At 46.2% G+C, this 19,941-nt stretch overlaps 1 protein-coding gene across 1 annotated transcript in view; it reads right to left on the reverse strand.

Annotated features, from left to right (window-relative positions):
- The window catches only part of LOC114592649 (uncharacterized), a 207,434-nt gene extending 191,166 nt beyond the window's left edge, over positions 1–16,268 (reverse strand). Inside the window, exon 1 of the mRNA XM_077923124.1 lies at positions 16,081–16,268. Coding sequence (XP_077779250.1) covers positions 16,081–16,213 — 133 coding nt within the window. The 5' untranslated portion in view covers positions 16,214–16,268. The remainder of the gene's footprint in view (positions 1–16,080) is intronic.
- Positions 16,269–19,941: the final 3,673 nt, after the last annotated feature.

Raw genomic sequence — 19,941 nt, forward strand, 5'->3', positions numbered from 1 at the left:
CTCCCTCACATCTCCCTTTTCTGTGTTCCCATTTATAAAATCATGTTCAGCAATACTTCACCTTCTCTCAAGACTTGTTTTAAATTATACGTTTCAACTATTATGTCTCCAGTTTGCCCTTTGTTATCAAATATTTGGATATTTAAGCTTGACATAATATTATTCAAATTTCACCTTTGTTCTTATAGTTCAGTTATTTTCATGCTCCTTTCCGCTAAGTCACTAATGCCATGTTATCTTAATATCCTGCATCATTCTAGCATTCATACAATTTACAATACTTTTGCAAATAGTCCTTAAATTTTTTCCAGTCCTCTTCCACTGTCTCTTCTCCGAGGTCTCGGATTCTACCAGTCATTTCTGCCAGTTCCATGTAGTCTTATCAGTTGCGTCTGCCATTCTTCCAGGGTGGGCAAATCTTGTGTCTTCCAGTATTTTGCGATGAGTATCCTTGCTGCTGTTACTGCATACATAAAGAAGGTTCTATCCTTCTTTAACACCCTTTGGCCAACAATGCCCAAAAGAAAGGCCTCTGGTTTCTTAAAGAAGGTATATTTAAATACCTTTTTCAGTTCATTATATATCATTTCCCAGAAAGCCTTAATTTTGGGCCACGTCCACCAAAGGTGAAAGAATGTTCCCTCAGTTTCTCTACATTTCCAACACTTATTGTCTGGCAAATGATATATCTTTGCAAGCTTGACTGGGGTCATGTACCACCTGTAAATCATTTTCATAATATTTTCTTTCAGGGCATTACATGCCGTGAATTTCACACCGGTGGTCCATAACTGTTCCCAGTCAGCGAACATAATGTTATAGCCAATGTCTTGCGCCCATTTTATCATAGCTGATTTAACCGTTTCATCCTGGGTATTCCATTTTAACAGCAAGTTATACATTCTTGAAAGTACCTTGGTTTTTGGTTCTAACAGTTCTGTTTCTAGTTTCGATTTTTCCACCTGGAAGCCTATTTTTTTATCCTTATTAAAAACCTCCCTGATCTGACCATAGTGTAGCCAATCCCACACTTTAGCCTTCAGTTTCTCAAAACTCTGCAATCTCCATGTATCTCCATCTTTTTCTACTATCTCCCAATATTTTGGCCAATTGGCCTCCATATTGAGTCTTTTCTGAGCCTTAGCTTCCATTGGTGACAACCACCTTGGGGTCTTACTTTCTAATAAATCTTTGTATCTTGTCTGGACATTAAACACTGCCTTCCTGACTATGGTTCTTGAAAGCTTTGTGAGCTTTAACCTTGTCGTACCACAGATATGCATGCCACCCAAATACATTGTTGAACCCTTCCAAATCCAAAATATCAGTGCTCTCTAGAAGTAGCCAATCTTTCGACCAGCAGAAAGCTGCTGATTCATAATACAGTGTCATGTCTGGCAGGGCAAACCCCCCTCTTTCTTTAGCATTAGTTAGTATTTTGAATTCTATTCTGGGCTTTTTGCCCTGCCAGACAAACCTAGAGATATCTCTCTGCCACCTCTTGAAACATTCCATCTTGTCCACAATCTGCAAGGTCTGGAACAAAAACAACATTTTTGGCAATACATTCATCTTTATAGCAGCAATTCGACCCAACAAGGAAAGCTTCAGTTTTGACCAAATTTCTAAGTCCTTTTTGACTTCTGACCAACATTTTTCATAGTTATCTTTAAATAAATTCAAATTTTAAGCCGTCATATTAACCCCTAGGTATTTCACCTTTTTAACCACATTTAAATCTGTCTCCCTCTGAAACCTTTCTTTTTCTAAAGTTGTCAAGTTTTTTTCCCAAAACCTTAGTTTTCTGCTTATTTAATTTAAATCCCGCCACCCGACCAAATTCTTGAATCAATTCTAACACCCTTTTCGTACTAGATTCTGGCTCCTGTAATGTCAAAACCAAGTCATCTGCAAAAGCTTTAAGTTTGTACTGTTTAGCTCCGACCTGAATTCCTTCAACCAACCGGTCCCCTCTAATCATATTCAAAAGCACCTCCAGAACCGAAATAAATAACAGTGGGGAGATAGGGCAACCCTGTCGTGTTCCTTTCTCAATCTTAAACTCTTCTGTCACCACATTATTAACTATCAATTTTGCCTTTTGTTCTGAATAAATTGCTTCTATACCGTTTTCAAACCCCCGTCCCACTCCCATCCCTTTAAGATTTTTCTTCATAAAATTCCATGAGATATTGTCAAAGGCCTTCTCCGCATTAATTAAGATCAATACTGCTTTTGTATTGGTGTTCATTTGCAAAAGTTCCAAAATGTCAATAATGTTCCTTGTATTATCAGACAGATGTCTACCTGGGAGAAAGCCTGCCTGGTCTTTGTGAATCACTTCATTTAACACTTTTTAATCTATTTTCTAAAATATCTGCAAAAATTTTGTAATCCACATTTAAAAGGGAAATGGGACGGTAGTTCTTGAGTTGTGTCTTTTCAGTTTCAGATTTAGGTATCAGTGTGATGAAAGCTTCCTTCCACGACTCCGGTGCCTTCTTCCCCTCCATAATCTCATTGCAAACCTCTTTCAATGGTTGAATCAGATAGTCTTTCAAAATCTTATAGTACTTGGAGGTAAGCCCATCCGGCCCTGGAGATTTGCCCAATTGCATATTCTGAATGGCACCTTCAATCTCTTGTTCTGTTATTTTATAGTTCAATATTGTCTTGTTTTCTTGAGATAGTTTTGGTAATCCGTTGTTTCTTAGAAATTGGTCTATCTCAATCTCTTTTTGCGGCCCTTGGGTATAAAGTTGTTTAAAGTATCTCTGGAAACATTTTCTGATCTCCACAGGGTTCTGAATATTTCTCCCTTCAACCTCTAGGTTGGTAACCGTATTCAATTTTTGCCTCTTTTTCAACTGCAATGCTAGCAGTTTTCCACATTTATTTGCCGATTCAAAAGTCCTTTGTTTCATTTGTTTGATTTTCCATTCAACTTCCTGATTTATCAATTTTGAATATTGTGCTTGATAGAGTTTAATTTCTCTCAGAATCTCCTGTGACTTTGGTTTCAGTCTTAACTTTTTCTCTCCTTCTTTTATTTTCTCCAAGATCTTATCTTTTTTCTCATTCTGAGCTCTTTTCTTTATTGCATTCTGTTGTATCAGAAACCCCCTCATAACCGCCTTACTTGCATCCCAGATTACTCTTTTTTCCACTGTCGTTTTCAAATTTATTTCAAAATAGTCACTCAGAGTCTTTTGGGCCTTCTTAACAATCTCCTGGTCTCTTAATAAGGTGTCATTAAACTTCCGAATGGAGCAAAGAGCATGCAGACCTAGTGGTGGGAGGAGAAAATCCTTAAATAAGAGACACGGGGGAATGATTAATGGACTTCAATGTCTGTACACTAATGCGCAAAGCATGGGAAATAAACAAGATGAGCTTGAGCTCCTGGTACAGCAAACTAAATATGACATAATAGGAATCACTGAAACCTGGTGGGATAAATCCCACGATTGGAATGTAATAATGGAGGGATACAATCTATTTCAAAGAAACAGACCAGACAAGAAAGGAGGAGGAGTGGCGTTATATGTCAGGGATGTGTATACCTGTGAAGAGATCCAAGATTTAGAACCTCAAAGCCAAAGTGAGAGCATTTGGGTCAAAATTAAGGGAGAGAAGAATAACAGTGACCTCATTGTGGGAGTTTACTATAGATCCCCAAGCCAAACGGAGGACATAGATGATGCCTTCCTGGAACAGATGGCCAAGCATGCAAAAGGAAGGGAGATAGTAGTAATGGGGGACTTCAATTACCCGGATATTTGTTGGATGTCAAACTCAGCCAAGAGCATAAGGTCAAACAGATTCCTCACTGCCCTTGCAGACAACTTCATTGTCCAGAAAGTGGGAGAAGCAACAAGAGGAACAGCCATTTTAGATCTGGTCCTAACCAATGTTGATGACCTGGTTAGTGGGGTAGAAGTGGAAGGATCATTAGGCGCGAGTGATCATGCTCTTCTGAAGTTTACTATACAGCGGAAAGGAGCAGCCAAGCATACTAGGACTCAATTTCTCGACTTTAAGAAAGCCGACTTCATAAAGCTTAGGGAAGTGCTGGGTGAGATCCCATGGACAGTAATACTAAAAGGAAAGGGAGTTCAAGATGGCTGGGAGTTTGTTAAGAGGGAGATAGTAAAAGCACAACTTCAGGCAATACCAATGAGACGGAAACATGGAAGGTGCCTAAAGAAGCCAGGGTGGCTATCTAAAGAACTTTTAACTGAGTTAAGATTAAAAAAAGGATGTGTACAAAAAATGGAAAAGGGGGGAAACCACCAAAGAGGAATTCAAACAAATAGCCAGCACGTGTAGACACAAAGTCAGAAAAGCTAAAGCACAAAATGAACTCAGGCTTGCTAGAGAGGTTAAAAGCAACAAAAAAGGCTTTTATGGGTATGTTCGTAGCAAAAGGAAGAACAAAGAAACCGTGGGGTCACTCAGAGGAGAAGATGGTGAAATGCAAACAGGGGACACAGAAAGGGCTGAACTCCTCAATGCCTTCTTTGCCTCAGTCTTCTCTGATAAAGAAAACAATGCCCGACCTGAAGAATTTGGAGCAAATGATTCAGCAGAGGAAACACAACCCAGAATAACTAAGGAGATAGTACAAGAATACTTGGCTAGTCTAGATGTATTCAAGTCTCCAGGGCCAGATGAACTGCATCCAAGAGTATTAAAAGAACTGGCAGATGTGATTTCAGAACCACTGGCAGTCATCTTTGAGAATTCCTGGAGAACAGGCGAAGTCCCGGCAGACTGGAGGAGGGCAAATGTTGTCCCTATTTTCAAAAAGGGGAAAAGAGAGGACCCAAATAATTACCGCCCAGTCAGTCTGACATCAATACCAGGGAAGATTCTGGAGCAGATCATTAAGCAAACAGTCTGTGAGCACCTAGAAAGGAATGCTGTGATCACCAATAGTCAGCATGGATTTCTGAAAAATAAGTCATGTCAGACTAACCTGATCTCGTTTTTTGACAGAATTACAAGCCTGGTAGATGAAGGGAACGCAGTGGATGTAGTCTACCTTGATTTCAGCAAGGCATTTGACAAGGTGCCCCATGATATTCTTGTAAAGAAGCTGGTAAAATGCGGTCTTGACTATGCTACCACTCAGTGGATTTGTAACTGGCTGACTGACCGAACCCAAAGGGTGCTCATCAATGGTTCCTCTTCATCCTGGAGAAGAGTGACTAGTGGGGTGCCACAGGGTTCTGTCTTGGGCCCGGTCTTATTCAACATCTTTATCAACGACTTGGATGATGGACTCAAGAGCATCCTGATCAAATTTGCAGATGACACCAAACTGGGAGGGGTGGCTAACACCCCAGAGGACAGGATCACACTTCAAAACGACCTTGACAGATTAGAGAACTGGGCCAAAACAAACAAGATGAATTTTAACAGGGAGAAATGTAAAGTATTGCACTTGGGCAAAAAAAATGAGAGGCACAAATACAAGATGGGTGACACCTGGCTTGAGAGCAGTACATGTGAAAAGGATCTAGGAGTCTTGGTTGACCACAAACTTGACATGAGCCAACAGTGTGACGCGGCAGCTAAAAAAGCCAATGCAATTCTGGGCCTCATCAATAGGAGTATAGCATCTAGATCAAGGGAAGTAATAGTGCCACTGTATTCTGCTCTGGTCAGACCTCACCTGGAGTACTGTGTCCAGTTCTGGGCACCACAGTTCAAGAAGGACACTGACAAACTGGAACATGTCCAGAGGAGGGCAACCAAAATGGTCAAAGGCCTGGAAACGATGCCTTATGAGGAAAACAGCTAAGGGAGCTGGGCATGTTTAGCCTGGAGAAGAGGAGGTTAAGGGGTGATATGATAGCCATGTTCAAATATATAAAAGGATGTCATATAGAGGAGGGAGAAAGGTTGTTTTCTGCTGCTCCAGAGAAGCGGACACGGAGCAATGGATCCAAACTACAAGAAAGAAGATTCCACCTAAACATTAGGAAGAACTTCCTGACAGTATGAGCTGTTCGACAGTGGAATTTGCTGCCAAGGAGTGTGGTGTAGTCTCCTTCTTTGGAGGTCTTTAAGCAGAGGCTTGACAACCATATGTCAGGAGTGCTCTGATGGTGTTTCCTGCTTGGCAGGGGGTTGGACTCGATGGCCCTTGTGGTCTCTTCCAACTCTATGATTCTATGATTCTATGATTCTATGATTCCATCTAAAGGAGCCGGTTGTAGTTAGTCTCATTTCCATCTTTACTGCGTTATGGTCGGAGCAGGTTTTTGGGCAGATTTCCACCTTTCTAGTCTTAGGTGCCAGTCCTCTAGTTATCCAGATTTGGTCGATTCTTGTCCATGTCATTTTGGCTTCAGAGAAGAATGTCCCCTCTCTTCCCAAGGGGTTCTTTGTCCTCCAAATGTCCACCAAGTCCATATTGTCAGTTAGTTCAAAAAAAGTTTTTGGCAGTCTGCCCTCTTTTGTTATACTTTGATTTTGGGCTTTGTCCATGTTCGTAGACACCACCCCATTCATATCTCCCATCATAATGATGTTGTTATAGTCCATAAAGTCCAACATTGTCTCATGCAGCTTCTTGTAAAATTCCAATTTCCCCTCATTCGGTGCATAAATTCCCAAAATTAAAAATGTTTCCCCTTGTGTTTGAACTTCGATTGCCAAAATTCTTCCTTGCTCATCTTTAAAAAGGAATTTTGGTGACAGGCTCTCCTTTGCATATATCACAACTCCTCTCTTCTTCACTCGGTCCGATGAAATAAATTCTTGACCTAGTCTCTTATTAATTAACACTTTTCTGTGGAGCCTGATCACATGTGTTTCCTGCAGACAGATAATATCTAATTGTTCCTTTTTTAATAAATGAAAGATCCTCCTCCTTTTTTCCGGGGAATTACAGCCGTTAATATTCCAACTTAAAAGCTGCAGAGACATCCTGGACAGTTCTATTATCCCTATTGTGGTGGTGTCTCTTTCTCCTGGTCTTCAGGCCCCGAAGGTGTAGGTAACAGTTTTGGTAGCACAGAGCCTGAGGCTCCCAGTTCTTCTACAGTCCCTTTCTGAAGGTCTTCACCGTGGTCACTCAAAAACTTTTCCTTATCTTCAGCTGTTTTGATTTTCACTTTCTTCCCTCTAAAGGTAAAAGATAGTCCCTGGGGGAATTCCCACCTAAAGACGATTGTGTTGCTTCTTAGCAATTTAGCAAGGTCTGCGTAGCAAGATCTAAGTTCCAGTAGATGTTTCGGAATATCTTTGTAGATTTCCACTCTCAAATCCTGAATTTCAAGTGATTTTTGGAAGTGTGCACTCAGTATTTTATCTCTTTCCTCCTTCGTTCTCAGAGAAATCAGGCAGTCTCTAGGCCTGCTCTTCTTCACTACTTTTCCAAGTCTGAATGCACTTACAATTTTAAAATCTTTATCTTCTTCCAAAGGCCAAAATTTTGTAAATTCTTTTATCAAGTAATCAATTGAGTCCCCTTTTTCAAGTTCTGGGACTGACCTCAATCTCAAATTATTCTCCTTGCTTCGTAATTCTATCATAGACAGATAGGCCTGATGTTCACCATCTGCTTGCGCATGGGTTTTACTTCCTCTTGTACGGCCTCTGCTTTCTGTTTAGCCTCCTCAGCTATTTTACGATTTTCTGTGGTAGCTTCAAATAACTTCCCAATTGATTGTGCGTTTAAAGCCACTTGTTGGGTTAGATTGTTAACACTAGCTGTGTTTTGATCAATTTTGGAAGATTGTTCAGATACTTGCCTGCTCAGGCCTTTCAATTTTTCAAAAATTTTATCAAGTACTGAGGGGGAATCCCCTCCTGCAGCCATTCCTTCTGGCCTGGCTTGCTCTAATTCTTCCTCTTGTGCCAATACAATAGGAACCGATGATCTGCGCAGATGTGAGATTACAGTAGTTCGTTGTGTTTTAGTTTTAGCTGATCTTGTTCTCCCAGTTCCACTCATCCCAGTTCTGTCTACGTGTCAAGGTCAGTCAGTGAACTATTCCCATGGGAATCCACAAACCAGGAAATAAACAGAGAAGAAGAAGAAAAACAATTCCCCAGTAGTTATAATCCACAATTCCTCTAGAGGGAGTTTCAATGTATCTTAAGGGAGAAGACAAAGTTATTGTTCATATAGAATTTCTCAAGCTCACCAAAGTCCCTTAAGCATTTATAACAATGTCCAACAGCTTCAAAATCCAAAAAGTCCTTCAGATCTTTAAATCTTAGCAGAGTTAATCCTTAGGTTACTTACAATGTCTCAAAGAGTGCCAGGTTCCATAAAACAATGTATCAGTTCAGCAGCTCAGGTAACAGTCCAATGTAGCAATCCAAATAGCTAAGTCCACAAACTAACAGTTTTGACAGTCTGGCAGCCCAACTGCCAGGGTTTCTTGAAAGATTTATAAATCCACTAAGGAAGAGGTACGATAACGTCCAAATATAGAAAGATAAAGTCAAATAGTGTTGAAACAAAATCAAGTTTGATTGATGCTCGGATTGGTTTCTTTTTTAAAGCGCAGCTTCAAAGGCGTTAGAAAGTTTAAAATCTTTGCTTTAGATCTTTTAAGCAGTACCGGGAGACGGACTTCCTGGTTGCGTCTCCCGTTTTAGCCGAAATTTCAATTTAAAGTTGATCCCCAAATCGATCTTTCCCCCTACTCACGGATTGTTGCGTTCTTTAGCCGAATAGTCCCAGGAAAAGGGTCAGTGCTCACCAACAGCAGCTTTGCGGCTTCACTCCACAGAAAGAGCGATCGATTCACAGCACCGCGCCAGCCCTTTCATGCTCCGGATCCCCTTACGGGGTTCCTTCAACGTTTTAGGGGGCGCTGATGGTGCCCGCCGAGTCCCATGGCCGCAGGCTAACTATGCCTGCGGTTTTCCGATGTGGGTCTCTGCTTCGCCGTAGCGGACGACCCGTTTCTGTGGAGCTTCCCCTTCACAGCGGGAAGGAGACCGCCATTGTCGTTCGCGTCCCACAACCTTGGAATATTTCACACAGGAAACCACATCTGCTTGCATGGACTTTTGTCATATATGGATTTATAAAAGTGAAGGTGAATCTTTGATCTTTGTAAGCTTCCCTTAGGGCTCAGGGGGAGCAAGCTTGGATTGTAGAGGAACCGAACAAGTATTAACTGTGAAATCTATCGCACAGCGTGGTCTCTTCCAGAAGGTTCTTCAGTTTGGGAAAATATCAGTCCATTAAAATGCATTACATGTGTCTTAATTCTAACTAAACAAAGGAAAGCTGGAAGACAGCCCAGAGTCCTGGAAGGTAAGACGGTGGAATGAAATAGGGCCTTCTGAGGAGGGACTGCACCGAAAAAAATTGAGGGACAACAAGAAGAATAACAAAAATTTCATCTTGCATGTTAATTTACATATAGATCTGTTAAATATGATGAAAGTTGCATGCCAGTGGCTGTCAAGATAAGATGAAGGATTAAGATCGGGATGATATTGGGAATAAATAAAAGAGAGAAAAGTAGGAACAAGAATCCCCACTCCAAAAATAATCTCATCAATCTTTGACTTTTGTCTTCTGGGTTTCCCAGTTGTTATTCTGTCTCTCACAGCTACAATAAACCTACCATTAATATTGTGGACTAAGCATTTCTTCGTCAGAGGGCAAAAAAACCAAATTTAGCAAGGGATCAAATACTTTCCCCCCTCACTCTAGATGTTTACACACACACCTGGCTCTTGTTTGGAGGAGGAGTGAGAGACGGAGGCTCTTTACTTCTAGAATGGCATTTCCACGGCACCTCCTTTCCTCCCAGGAGCTCCTCCTTCCACAACCCTGCCAGGCTGGCCGCTTGCCTTTCACCCCCTTTCCAGCACTGCGTGGTTTAGTGTGGCAGCACCTGCCCTTTGGAACTTCCCGCCTCTTGCAATAATAATAATAATAATAATAATAATTTATTATTTATACCCCACCCATCTGGCTGAGTTTCCCCAGCCACTCTGGGCGGCTCCCAATCAAGTGTTAAAAACAATACAGTGTTACATATTAAAAATTTCCCTGAACAGGGCTGCCTTAAGATGTCTTCTGAATGTCAGGTAATTGTTTATCTCTTTGACATCTGATGGGAGGGCATTCCACAGGGCGGGTGCCACCACCGAGAAGGCCCTCTGCCTGGTTCCCTGTAGCCTCACTTCTCGCAATGAGGGAACTGCCAGAAGGCCCTCGGCGCTGGATCTCAGTGTCTGGGCTGAATGATGGGGGTGGAGACGCTCCTTCAGGTATACTGGACTGAGGCCGTTTAGGGCTTTAAAGGTCAGCACCGACACTTTGAATTGTGCTCGGAAACGTACTGGGAGCCAATGCAGATCTCTCAGAACCGGTGTTATGTGGTCCCGGCGGCCACTCCCAGTCACCAGTCTAGCTGCCGCATTCTGGATTAATTGCAGTTTCCGGGTCACCTTCAAAGGTAACCCCATGTAGAGCGCGTTGCAGTAGTCCAAGCGAGAGATAACTAGAGCAGTGTTTCCCAACCAGTGTTCCGCGGCACATTAGTGTGCCGCGGAACGTTGCCTTGTGTTCCGTGGGAGGGAGGCGGGGCGGCGCGCGGGGCGGCCTACTGGAGCGAGCGGCGATGGGATGGGGGGGGGGCTCGCTCGCCGCCCCGCGTGTGCTCGCCGCCGCCGCCCCGCCTCTCGCCGCCCGTGTCGCCTGCCTCCCTCCCACGGCACACCAGCCTACCTCCGTGTGCCTTTGCCCAAAAAAGGTTGGGAAACACTGAACTAGAGCATGCACCACTCTGGCGAGACAGTTCGCGGGCAGGTAGGGTCTTAGCCTGCGTACCAGGTGGAGTTGGTAGACAGCTGCCCTGGACACAGAATTAACCTGCGCCTCCATGGACAGCTGTGAGTCCAAAATGATTCCCAGGCTGCGCACCTGGTCCTTCAGGGGCACAGTTACCCCATTCAAGACCAGGGAATCCCCCACACCCACACGCTCCCTGTTCCCCAAAAACAGTACTTCTGTCTTGTCAGGATTCAACCTCAATCTGTTAGCCGCCATCCATCCTCCAACCGCCTCCAGACACTCACACAGGACCTTCACTGCCTTCACTGGTTCTGATTTAAAGGAGAGGTAGAGCTGGGTGTTATCCGCATACTGATGAGCACCCAGTCCAAACCTCCTGATGATCTCTCCCAGCGGCTTCATATAGATATGAAAAAGCATGGGGGAGAGGATGGAACCCTGAGGCACCCCACAAGTGAGGGCCCAGGGGTCTGAACACTCATCCCCCACCACCATTTTCTGAACACGGCCCAGGAGGAAGGAGCAGAAGCACTGTATGACAGTGCCCCCAGCTCCCAGCCCCTCTAGACGGTCCAGAAGGATGTTATGGTTGATGGTGTCAAAGGCTGCTGAGAGATCCAGCAGAACTAGGAAACAGCTCTCACCTTTGTCCCTAGCCCGCCAGAGATCATCAACCAGCGCGACCAAGCCAGTTTCAGTCCCATGATGAGGCCTGAATCCCGACTGGAAGGGATCCAAATGGTCCGCTTCCTCCAGGCGTGCCTAGAGTTGTTCGGCAACCGCTCGCTCAATCACCTTGCCCAAGAATGGAAGATTTGAGACTGGGCGATAGTTGGCCATTGTGGCCAAATTGGCCGGTCTAAAGATGGTTTTTTAAGAAGCGGTTTAATAACCGCCTCTTTCAGCGGGTCTGGGAAGGCTCCCTCACGGAGGGAAGCATTCACCACCCCGCAGAGCCCATCGCCCAGCCCTTCCCAGCTCTCTTTTATCAGCCAGGATGGGCAAGGATCAAGGAGACAGGTGGTCGGTTTCACTTGTCCAAGCAGCCTGTCCACATCCTCAGAGGTAACAGATTGGAATTGATCCCATGTAACAGGACCAGACAGAACTCTAGCACTCCCCTGCCCTGGCCCTGCTCCCACAGTGGAGTCTACCTCCTTCTGAATCTGAGCGATTTTATCTGCAAAAAACTTTGCAAAAGCATTGCAGGAGATCTTGGGGTCCCTACCAGGCCCCGGTGGTGCAGGTGGTTCCGATAGATTGCGAACCACCTGAAAAAGTCTCCTGCTGCTGTTTTCTGCAGATGCAATGGAGGCGGCGAAGAATGTCTTCTTCGCCGTTGCCATTGCCACTTGGTAGGCTCGACGTTGAGCTCTAACCTGTGTCTGGTCTGATTCAGAATGAGTTTTCCGCCACCGGCGCTCTAGCCGTCTCAACGATTGTTTCATCACCCTCAGCTCCGGGGAAAACCACGGGGCTGTCTGTGGCGGTGAGTGCAGGCTCCGCCCCCTAGGCCAGATGGAGTTGGCAGGAAAGGGAGCGGCCCACCCAGCACTCACTAGAGCAGCAGCAGCAGCAGTGTCCCGGAAGCCTCCTTCAGGCCTCTTATGCTGTGGCGGTGAGTGCAGGCTCCGCCCCCTAGGCCAGATGGAGTTGGCAGGAAAGGGAGCGGCCCACCCAGCACTCACTAGAGCAGCAGCAGCAGTGTCCCGGAAGCCTCCCTCAGGCATCTTAAGCTGTGGCGGTGAGTGCAGGCTCCGCCCCCTAGGCCAGATGGAATTGGCAGGAAAGGGAGCGGCCCACCCAGCACTCACTAGAGCAGCAGCAGCAGTGTCCCGGAAGCCTCCCTCAGGCCTCTTAAGCTGTGGCGGTGAGTGCAGGCTCCGCCCCCTAGGCCAGATGGAGTTGGCAGGAAAGGGAGCGGCCCACCCAGCACTCACTAGAGCAGCAGCAGCAGTGTCTCGGAAGCCTCCCTCAGGCCTCTTAAGCTGTGGCGGTGAGTGCAGGCTCCGCCCCTAGGCCAGATGGAGTTGGCAGGAAAGGGAACGGCCCACCCAGCACTCACTAGAGCAGCAGCAGCAGCAGCAGTGTCCCGGAAGCCTCCCTCAGGCCTCTTATGCTGTGGCGGTGAGTGCAGGCTCCGCCCCCTAGGCCAGATGGAGTTGGCAGGAAAGGGAGCGGCCCACCCAGCACTCACTAGAGCAGCAGCAGCAGCAGTGTCCCGGAAGCCTCCTTCAGGCCTCTTATGCTGTGGCGGTGAGTGCAGGCTCCGCCCCCTAGAACAAATGGAGTTGGCAGGAAAGGGAGCGGCCCACCCAGCACTCACTAGAGCAGCAGCAGCAGCAGTGTCCCGGAAGCCTCCCTCAGGCCTCTTATGCTGTGGCGGTGAGTGCAGGCTCCGCCCCCTAGGCCAGATGGAGTTGGCAGGAAAGGGAGCGGCCCACCCAGCACTCACTAGAGCAGCAGCAGCAGCAGCAGTGTCCCGGAAGCCTCCCTCAGGCCTCTTATGCTGTGGCGGTGAGTGCAGGCTCCGCCCCCTAGGCCAGATGGAGTTGGCAGGAAAGGGAGCGGCCCACCCAGCACTCACTAGAGCAGCAGCAGCAGTGTCCCGGAAGCCTCCCTCAGGCATCTTAAGCTGTGGCGGTGAGTGCAGGCTCCGCCCCCTAGGCCAGATGGAATTGGCAGGAAAGGGAGCGGCCCACCCAGCACTCACTAGAGCAGCAGCAGCAGTGTCCCGGAAGCCTCCCTCAGGCCTCTTAAGCTGTGGCGGTGAGTGCAGGCTCCGCCCCCTAGGCCAGATGGAGTTGGCAGGAAAGGGAGCGGCCCACCCAGCACTCACTAGAGCAGCAGCAGCAGCAGCAGTGTCCCGGAAGCCTCCCTCAGGCCTCTTAAGCTGTGGCGGTGAGTGCAGGCTCCGCCCCCTAGGCCAGATGGAGTTGGCAGGAAAGGGAGCGGCCCACCCAGCACTCACTAGAGCAGCAGCAGCAGCAGTGTCCCGGAAGCCTCCCTCAGGCCTCTTAAGCTGTGGCGGTGAGTGCAGGCTCCGCCCCCTAGGCCAGATGGAGTTGGCAGGAAAGGGAGCGGCCCACCCAGCACTCACTAGAGCAGCAGCAGCAGCAGCAGTGTCCCGGAAGCCTCCCTCAGGCCTCTTAAGCTGTGGCGGTGAGTGCAGGCTCTGCCCCCTAGAACAAATGGAGTTGGCAGGAAAGGGAGCGGCCCACCCAGCACTCACTAGAGCAGCAGCAGCAGCAGCAGTGTCCCGGAAGCCTCCCTCAGGCATCTTAAGCTGTGGCGGTGAGTGCAGGCTCCGCCCCCTAGGCCAGATGGAATTGGCAGGAAAGGGAGCGGCCCACCCAGCACTCACTAGAGCAGCAGCAGCAGTGTCCCGGAAGCCTCCCTCAGGCCTCTTAAGCTGTGGCGGTGAGTGCAGGCTCCGCCCCCTAGGCCAGATGGAGTTGGCAGGAAAGGGAGCGGCCCACCCAGCACTCACTAGAGCAGCAGCAGCAGTGTCTCGGAAGCCTCCCTCAGGCATCTTAAGCTGTGGCGGTGAGTGCAGGCTCCGCCCCCTAGGCCAGATGGAATTGGCAGGAAAGGGAGCGGCCCACCCAGCACTCACTAGAGCAGCAGCAGCAGTGTCTCGGAAGCCTCCCTCAGGCATCTTAAGCTGTGGCGGTGAGTGCAGGCTCCGCCCCCTAGGCCAGATGGAGTTGGCAGGAAAGGGAGCGGCCCACCCAGCACTCACTAGAGCAGCAGCAGCAGCAGCAGTGTCCCAGAAGCATGCCTCAGGCCTCTTAAGCTGTGGCGGTGAGTGCAGGCTCCACCCCCTAGGCCAGATGGAGTTGGCACGAAAGGGAGCGGCCCACCCAGCACTCACTAGTGCAGCAGCAGCAGCAGCAGCAGTGTCCCGGAAGCCTCCCTCAGGCCTCTTAAGCTATGGCGGTGAGTGCAGGCTCCGCCCCCTAGGCCAGATGGAGTTGGCAGGAAAGGGAGCGGCCCACCCAGCACTCACTAGAGCAGCAGCAGCAGCAGCAGTGTCCCGGAAGCCTCCCTCAGGCCTCTTAAGCTGTGGCGGTGAGTGCAGCCTGCTCTTTTGCTAGACGCTTTTCAGGCACCTGCTAAAAGCATTCTTGTTTAGGGAAGCCTAGCCAGATGCTTAGGAAGCTGAAGTAATTTTAATCTCTTTTAATATTTTAGCTTTTCTCTGTTTTAAAGTAGGCTTGTTAATTCTTATTGATTTTACTGCTGTGGTGGTGGTGTTGTTTTTTGTATTGGTAAACAACTTTGCAGGTTGTTTAAAATAAATTTTATGAAATAAATAATAAATATAAATAAAATAACACAAGCCAAAACACAATGCATCCTGTGGATTTAAGTAACTGTCCACAGTGGCCGACTTGTTATTGGAGGCCCAGAATCCACAATCCTTTGTAAGAAAATATGAAATAAAGTCAAAACATTTTTGTAGGCAAAAAAAAGAAGAAGTCACTATTGGGGAGGTGACAAAAACTTTTCCACACCAGGTACCCCCTGACCTTGTTATGCCACTACCTGGGGTGCAGGGAGGGGGCATGGGGGTCCCTGTTCAGATCATTCCTGATGGGGGGAGACCCCCAAGTCGGGGAGCAGAGGGTCCTCCCTTGTCCTCTCTGCCAAGCCAGGGAGGGGGCGAGATGGCAGGAAATATGCAGCTCTGCTCTTCCTTGGGATCCAGATGCTGCCTTCCTTTTTGGGGAGGGGGCTTTGGGTCAAGGAAATAAACCCCCTTCAGAGGGAGGGAAAAGACACCTTTGGGAACAGAGGATGTAGACAGATGAGAAGGTTTGAGATATACAGACTCAGCCTACATATTTGTATCATTTATTATTCCTATGTTCCCTGTTTTATAAAGCTAATAAAAGTTATACAAAAAGAAGAGGAAAAGGCAACACACGGAGGCCCCATCTGAGTTCACACTGCACAGCAGGATCAGGTTCCTTTAAGGAGTCCAGTGCTGCGCGATGGATCAGTGAGTTGTCTGACATTGGCAGGGCATTCAGATCACAGAACTGGTTTTAGACCTTTTGAGCCGCCAACACATCACGTTGGCCGGGGAGCTGTAATCTATTCCTAGCTGAAATTGCCTGCAGAGGACAAAGTCGCAGGCAGGCAGGCAGGCAGGCAGGTGGGGGAGCCCGAAAAGGTGCCCCCCTTCTCCATCTCCATCCGCCTGCCTGCCTCCCCCCACCCCCTAGCTGAGGAATCCCCAATTCCTCTCTGGCTCCATCCCTCCACATCCCCATCTCCCCTCCCCTGGGACTCACCAGATCTCTCGGAGGTCCCTGGGAGGGAACGCTCAGAGGTTGTGGGGAGGGATGCAGGAGACAACCTGACCAGGTCAACCCTCCATCTTCCCCCTTCCATCTTCGCTAGGTTTGCAGGATCCATCTCCTTCATCCTTCCTGAGGAGTCGAGGAGCCAAAAGAAGCTGCAGGGTCCTGGGAGAGAGGAAGAAGCAAAGGGAGCCTCAGAGGCCCTGCAGGGATTCTCCTGCCCTAGATAGTCTCCTGCCCCGGGAGAAGCACAAATGGGGCAGCCCCTTCCCAACAGAAGCCCCATTTCTAAACCTCTCAGTGGTTTCAATTTCCCCTGTTTGCTAATCACCCCACTTTGTAAGGCTGGCAGGGTCTGTCCAGTAGTGACCTCAAGGTAGAACCCTTGAACTCAGTGGGGCTTATGGACACAACTTGGTGCCAAAACCAGTCACCTTCCTGTCCCTAAGCCTGAAACCTGCAACATCAGAGCATGGGCAGAAAACAGACGAGTAGCTAATACATGTAAGTGGCCCCATGCTTGGTGCTTTCTGTGGAGTGTCCTGTTGACGTTCTTTGAGCTCTCTCATCAGCCAGGCAGATGTGGCCATATTTGCCTCTTGCATGGGGACCAAATCTTTGGGGAAGCTCTTCATCTCCAATTGGTAGGAAAGAGGGTTCATTAACCTGCTGGTGGGAGGAGGTGGCTTTTCAGCCCATAAATTCATGCTGGAATATCTGGTGGGCTGGATCTGGAGCACAAAGGGTCAAGTTCTACTTGCATGAGCCCTTGTGTTCCTTCTTCAAACTTATTAGGCAGGAACGTCAGAGGTCCAATCTGGAGAATATTTCATTCTGGGCTTCTTATGGCAGAGCACAGAAGACATGCAATCAATTCTTTTCAGTTGTGTCAAGTAGGTCCTTCCCTAGATTTCTCAAGTGCAAGGACCCTGGGCTGTCTGAGTTATGGGGTTCCTTGGGGTCCAGGTCAGCTGACTAGTCAGGATTGTCACCTCCAGAGTATATGTCAACTAAAGGACAATAGTCTGCCTTGGATTGAGGACTTTTTGTTTTTTTTTTTAGATATTTTTTATTGCTTTGTTTTCCAGGGTCAAAGTACAACATTAATACATCGTCAATAACACAACAAAAGCTTTTTTTTTTTTTTTACAAAGTAGAGAAACAAGAAAAAAAGATTCACTTTTTCAAATCCTTTTTCAACATCTACTGGACTTCCCCACATCCTCCATCCCTGCATTCTTTACAATAAAAATCAACAGCAAATTAAAACCTTGTTTCATGTGTATTTGTATTTTCATCTAATTATTTACTCTAAAAGTTAAACTTTTCTCAAACATAACTTAGTTTCAATCATTTCCGAATCTCAATACTGAAGCATGTTTTTCTCAAAACTTAGCAAATTCTCAACATTCATATAACTTTAAATGTTTTTGTAAATAGTCCTTAAATTTTTTCCAGTCCTCTTCCACTGCCTCTTCTCCCTGGTCTCGGATTCTGCCGGTCATTTCAGCCAATTCCATGTAGTCCATCAGTTGCGTGTGCCATTCTTCCAGTGTGGGTAACTCCTGTGCCTTCCAGTATTTGGCTATAAGAATTCTTGCTGCTGTAGTTGCATATAAAAAGAAAGTTCTATCTTTCTTTAGCACTCTCTGGCCCACAATGCCCAGGAGGAAGGCTTCTGGTTTCTTATGAAAGGTATACTTAAATACCTTTTTCAACTCGTTATAAATCATTTCCCAAAAAGCCTTCACCCTCGGGCATGTCCACCAGAGGTGAAAGAATGTTCCTTCAGCCTCCTTACATTTCCAACATTTATTATCAGACAAATGATATATCTTTGCAAGTTTGACTGGGGTCATGTACCACCTGTACATCATTTTCATAATATTTTCTTTTAAGGCACTACATGCCGTAAATTTCATACCGGTGGTCCATAACCTTTCCCAGTCTTCAAACATAATGTTGTATCCAATATCTTGTGCCCATTTTATCATGGCTGATTTAACTGTCTCATCTTGAGTATTCCATTTAAGCAACAGGTTATACATTCTTGAAAGCACTTTCGTCTTAGGTTCAAGTAGTTCTGACTCTAATTTTGATTTTTCCACCTGGAAACCAATTTTTTTGTCCTTTTTAAAGATCTCTAAAATTTGGGCGTAATGAAACCAGTCTCGCACCTTTCCTTTCAATTTTTCAAAGCTCTGCAACCTCCAAGTGTCCCCTACTTTTTCTATTATTTCACAGTATTTTGCCCAGCCACCCCCCATATTAAGTATTTTTGTGGCCTTAGCCTCCATTGGTGACAGCCACCTCGGAGTCTTGTTTTCAAGTAAGTCCTTGTATTTAGTCCAGACAGTAAACAAAGATTTCCTGACAATATGGTTTTTAAATAACTTATGAGACTTTACCTTGTCGTACCACAAATATGCATGCCATCCAAAAGCATTGTTGAACCCTTCCAGATCTAGGACATCAGTGTTTTCTAGCAAAAACCAATCTTTCATCCAGCAGAGGGATGCAGCCTCATAGTATAACCTTAAGTCCGGCAGGGCAAATCCCCCTCTTTCTTTTGCATCTGTTAGTATTTTAAGTTTTATCCGGGGCTTTTTGCCCTGCCAGACAAACTTCATAATGTCCCTCTGCCACTTTCCAAAACACTCCACCCTGTCCACGATCTGCAGGGCCTGAAACAGAAACAGCATTCTTGGCAATACATTCATCTTGACTGCTGCTATTCTTCCCAACAAGGAAAGTTTCAGTCTTGACCAGATTTCTAAGTCCTTTTTGATTTCAGACCAACATTTTTCATAATTATCTTTAAACAAGTTCAAATTTTTCCCAGTCAAATTAACCCCCAGGTATTTCACTTTTTTAACCACATTTAACTCCGTTTCCTTCTGAAACCCCTCTATTTCTAAAGGTGTCAAGTTTTTCACCAAAACCTTAGTTTTTTGTTTATTTAACTTGAATCCCGCCACCCGACCAAACTCAGAGATTAGTTCTAAAGCTCTTTTTGTACTGGGTTCTGGCTCCTGTAATGTCAAAACCAAATCATCTGCAAAGGCCTTCAGTTTATATTGTTTTCCTCCGACCTGTATTCCTTCCACCCGCTGGTCCTTCCTAATCAAGTTCAGCAACACCTCCAGGACAGAAATAAATAGCAAGGGTGATAGGGGGCACCCCTGTCGTGTTCCTTTTTCAATTTTAAACTCCTCTGTCACCACATTGTTTACTATCAATTTAGCTTTTTGTTCTGAATAGATTGCTTCAATACCATTTTGAAACGCCCTTCCCACTCCCATCCCTTCCAAATTTTTCTTCATAAATTTCCAAGATATGTTGTCAAAGGCCTTCTCCGCATCTATAAATATCAAAACTGCTTTCGTATTCAAATTTGTCTGTAGTAGTTCCAGGACATCCACAATGTTCCTAGTGTTGTCAGACAAATGTCTGCCAGGGAGGAAGCCTGCTTGGTCTTTATGAATTACTTCGTTTAAAACTTTTTTCAATCTGTTTGCCAAAATGTCAGCAAAAATCTTGTAATCCACATTTAGGAGTGAGATAGGACGATAGTTCTTAAGTTGAGTCTTTTCGGATTCCAATTTTGGTATCAAAGTAATGAATGCCTCTTTCCACGATTCTGGTGCCCCCTTCCCCTCCATAATTTGGTTGCATACCTCCATCAATGGTTGAGTCAAGTATTCCTTCAATGTCTTATAATACTTGGAGGTAAGTCCATCTGGGCCCGGGGATTTGCCTAATTGCATGTTTTGAATGGAACTTTCAATTTCCTGTTGTGTTATTTTATAGTTCAGGGCTGTTTGTTTATCTTGTGTTAGTTTTTCCAGGCCG

Source organism: Podarcis muralis, chromosome 2, assembly GCF_964188315.1.
Source record: "Podarcis muralis chromosome 2, rPodMur119.hap1.1, whole genome shotgun sequence".
NCBI classification, from domain to species: domain Eukaryota; kingdom Metazoa; phylum Chordata; class Lepidosauria; order Squamata; family Lacertidae; genus Podarcis; species Podarcis muralis.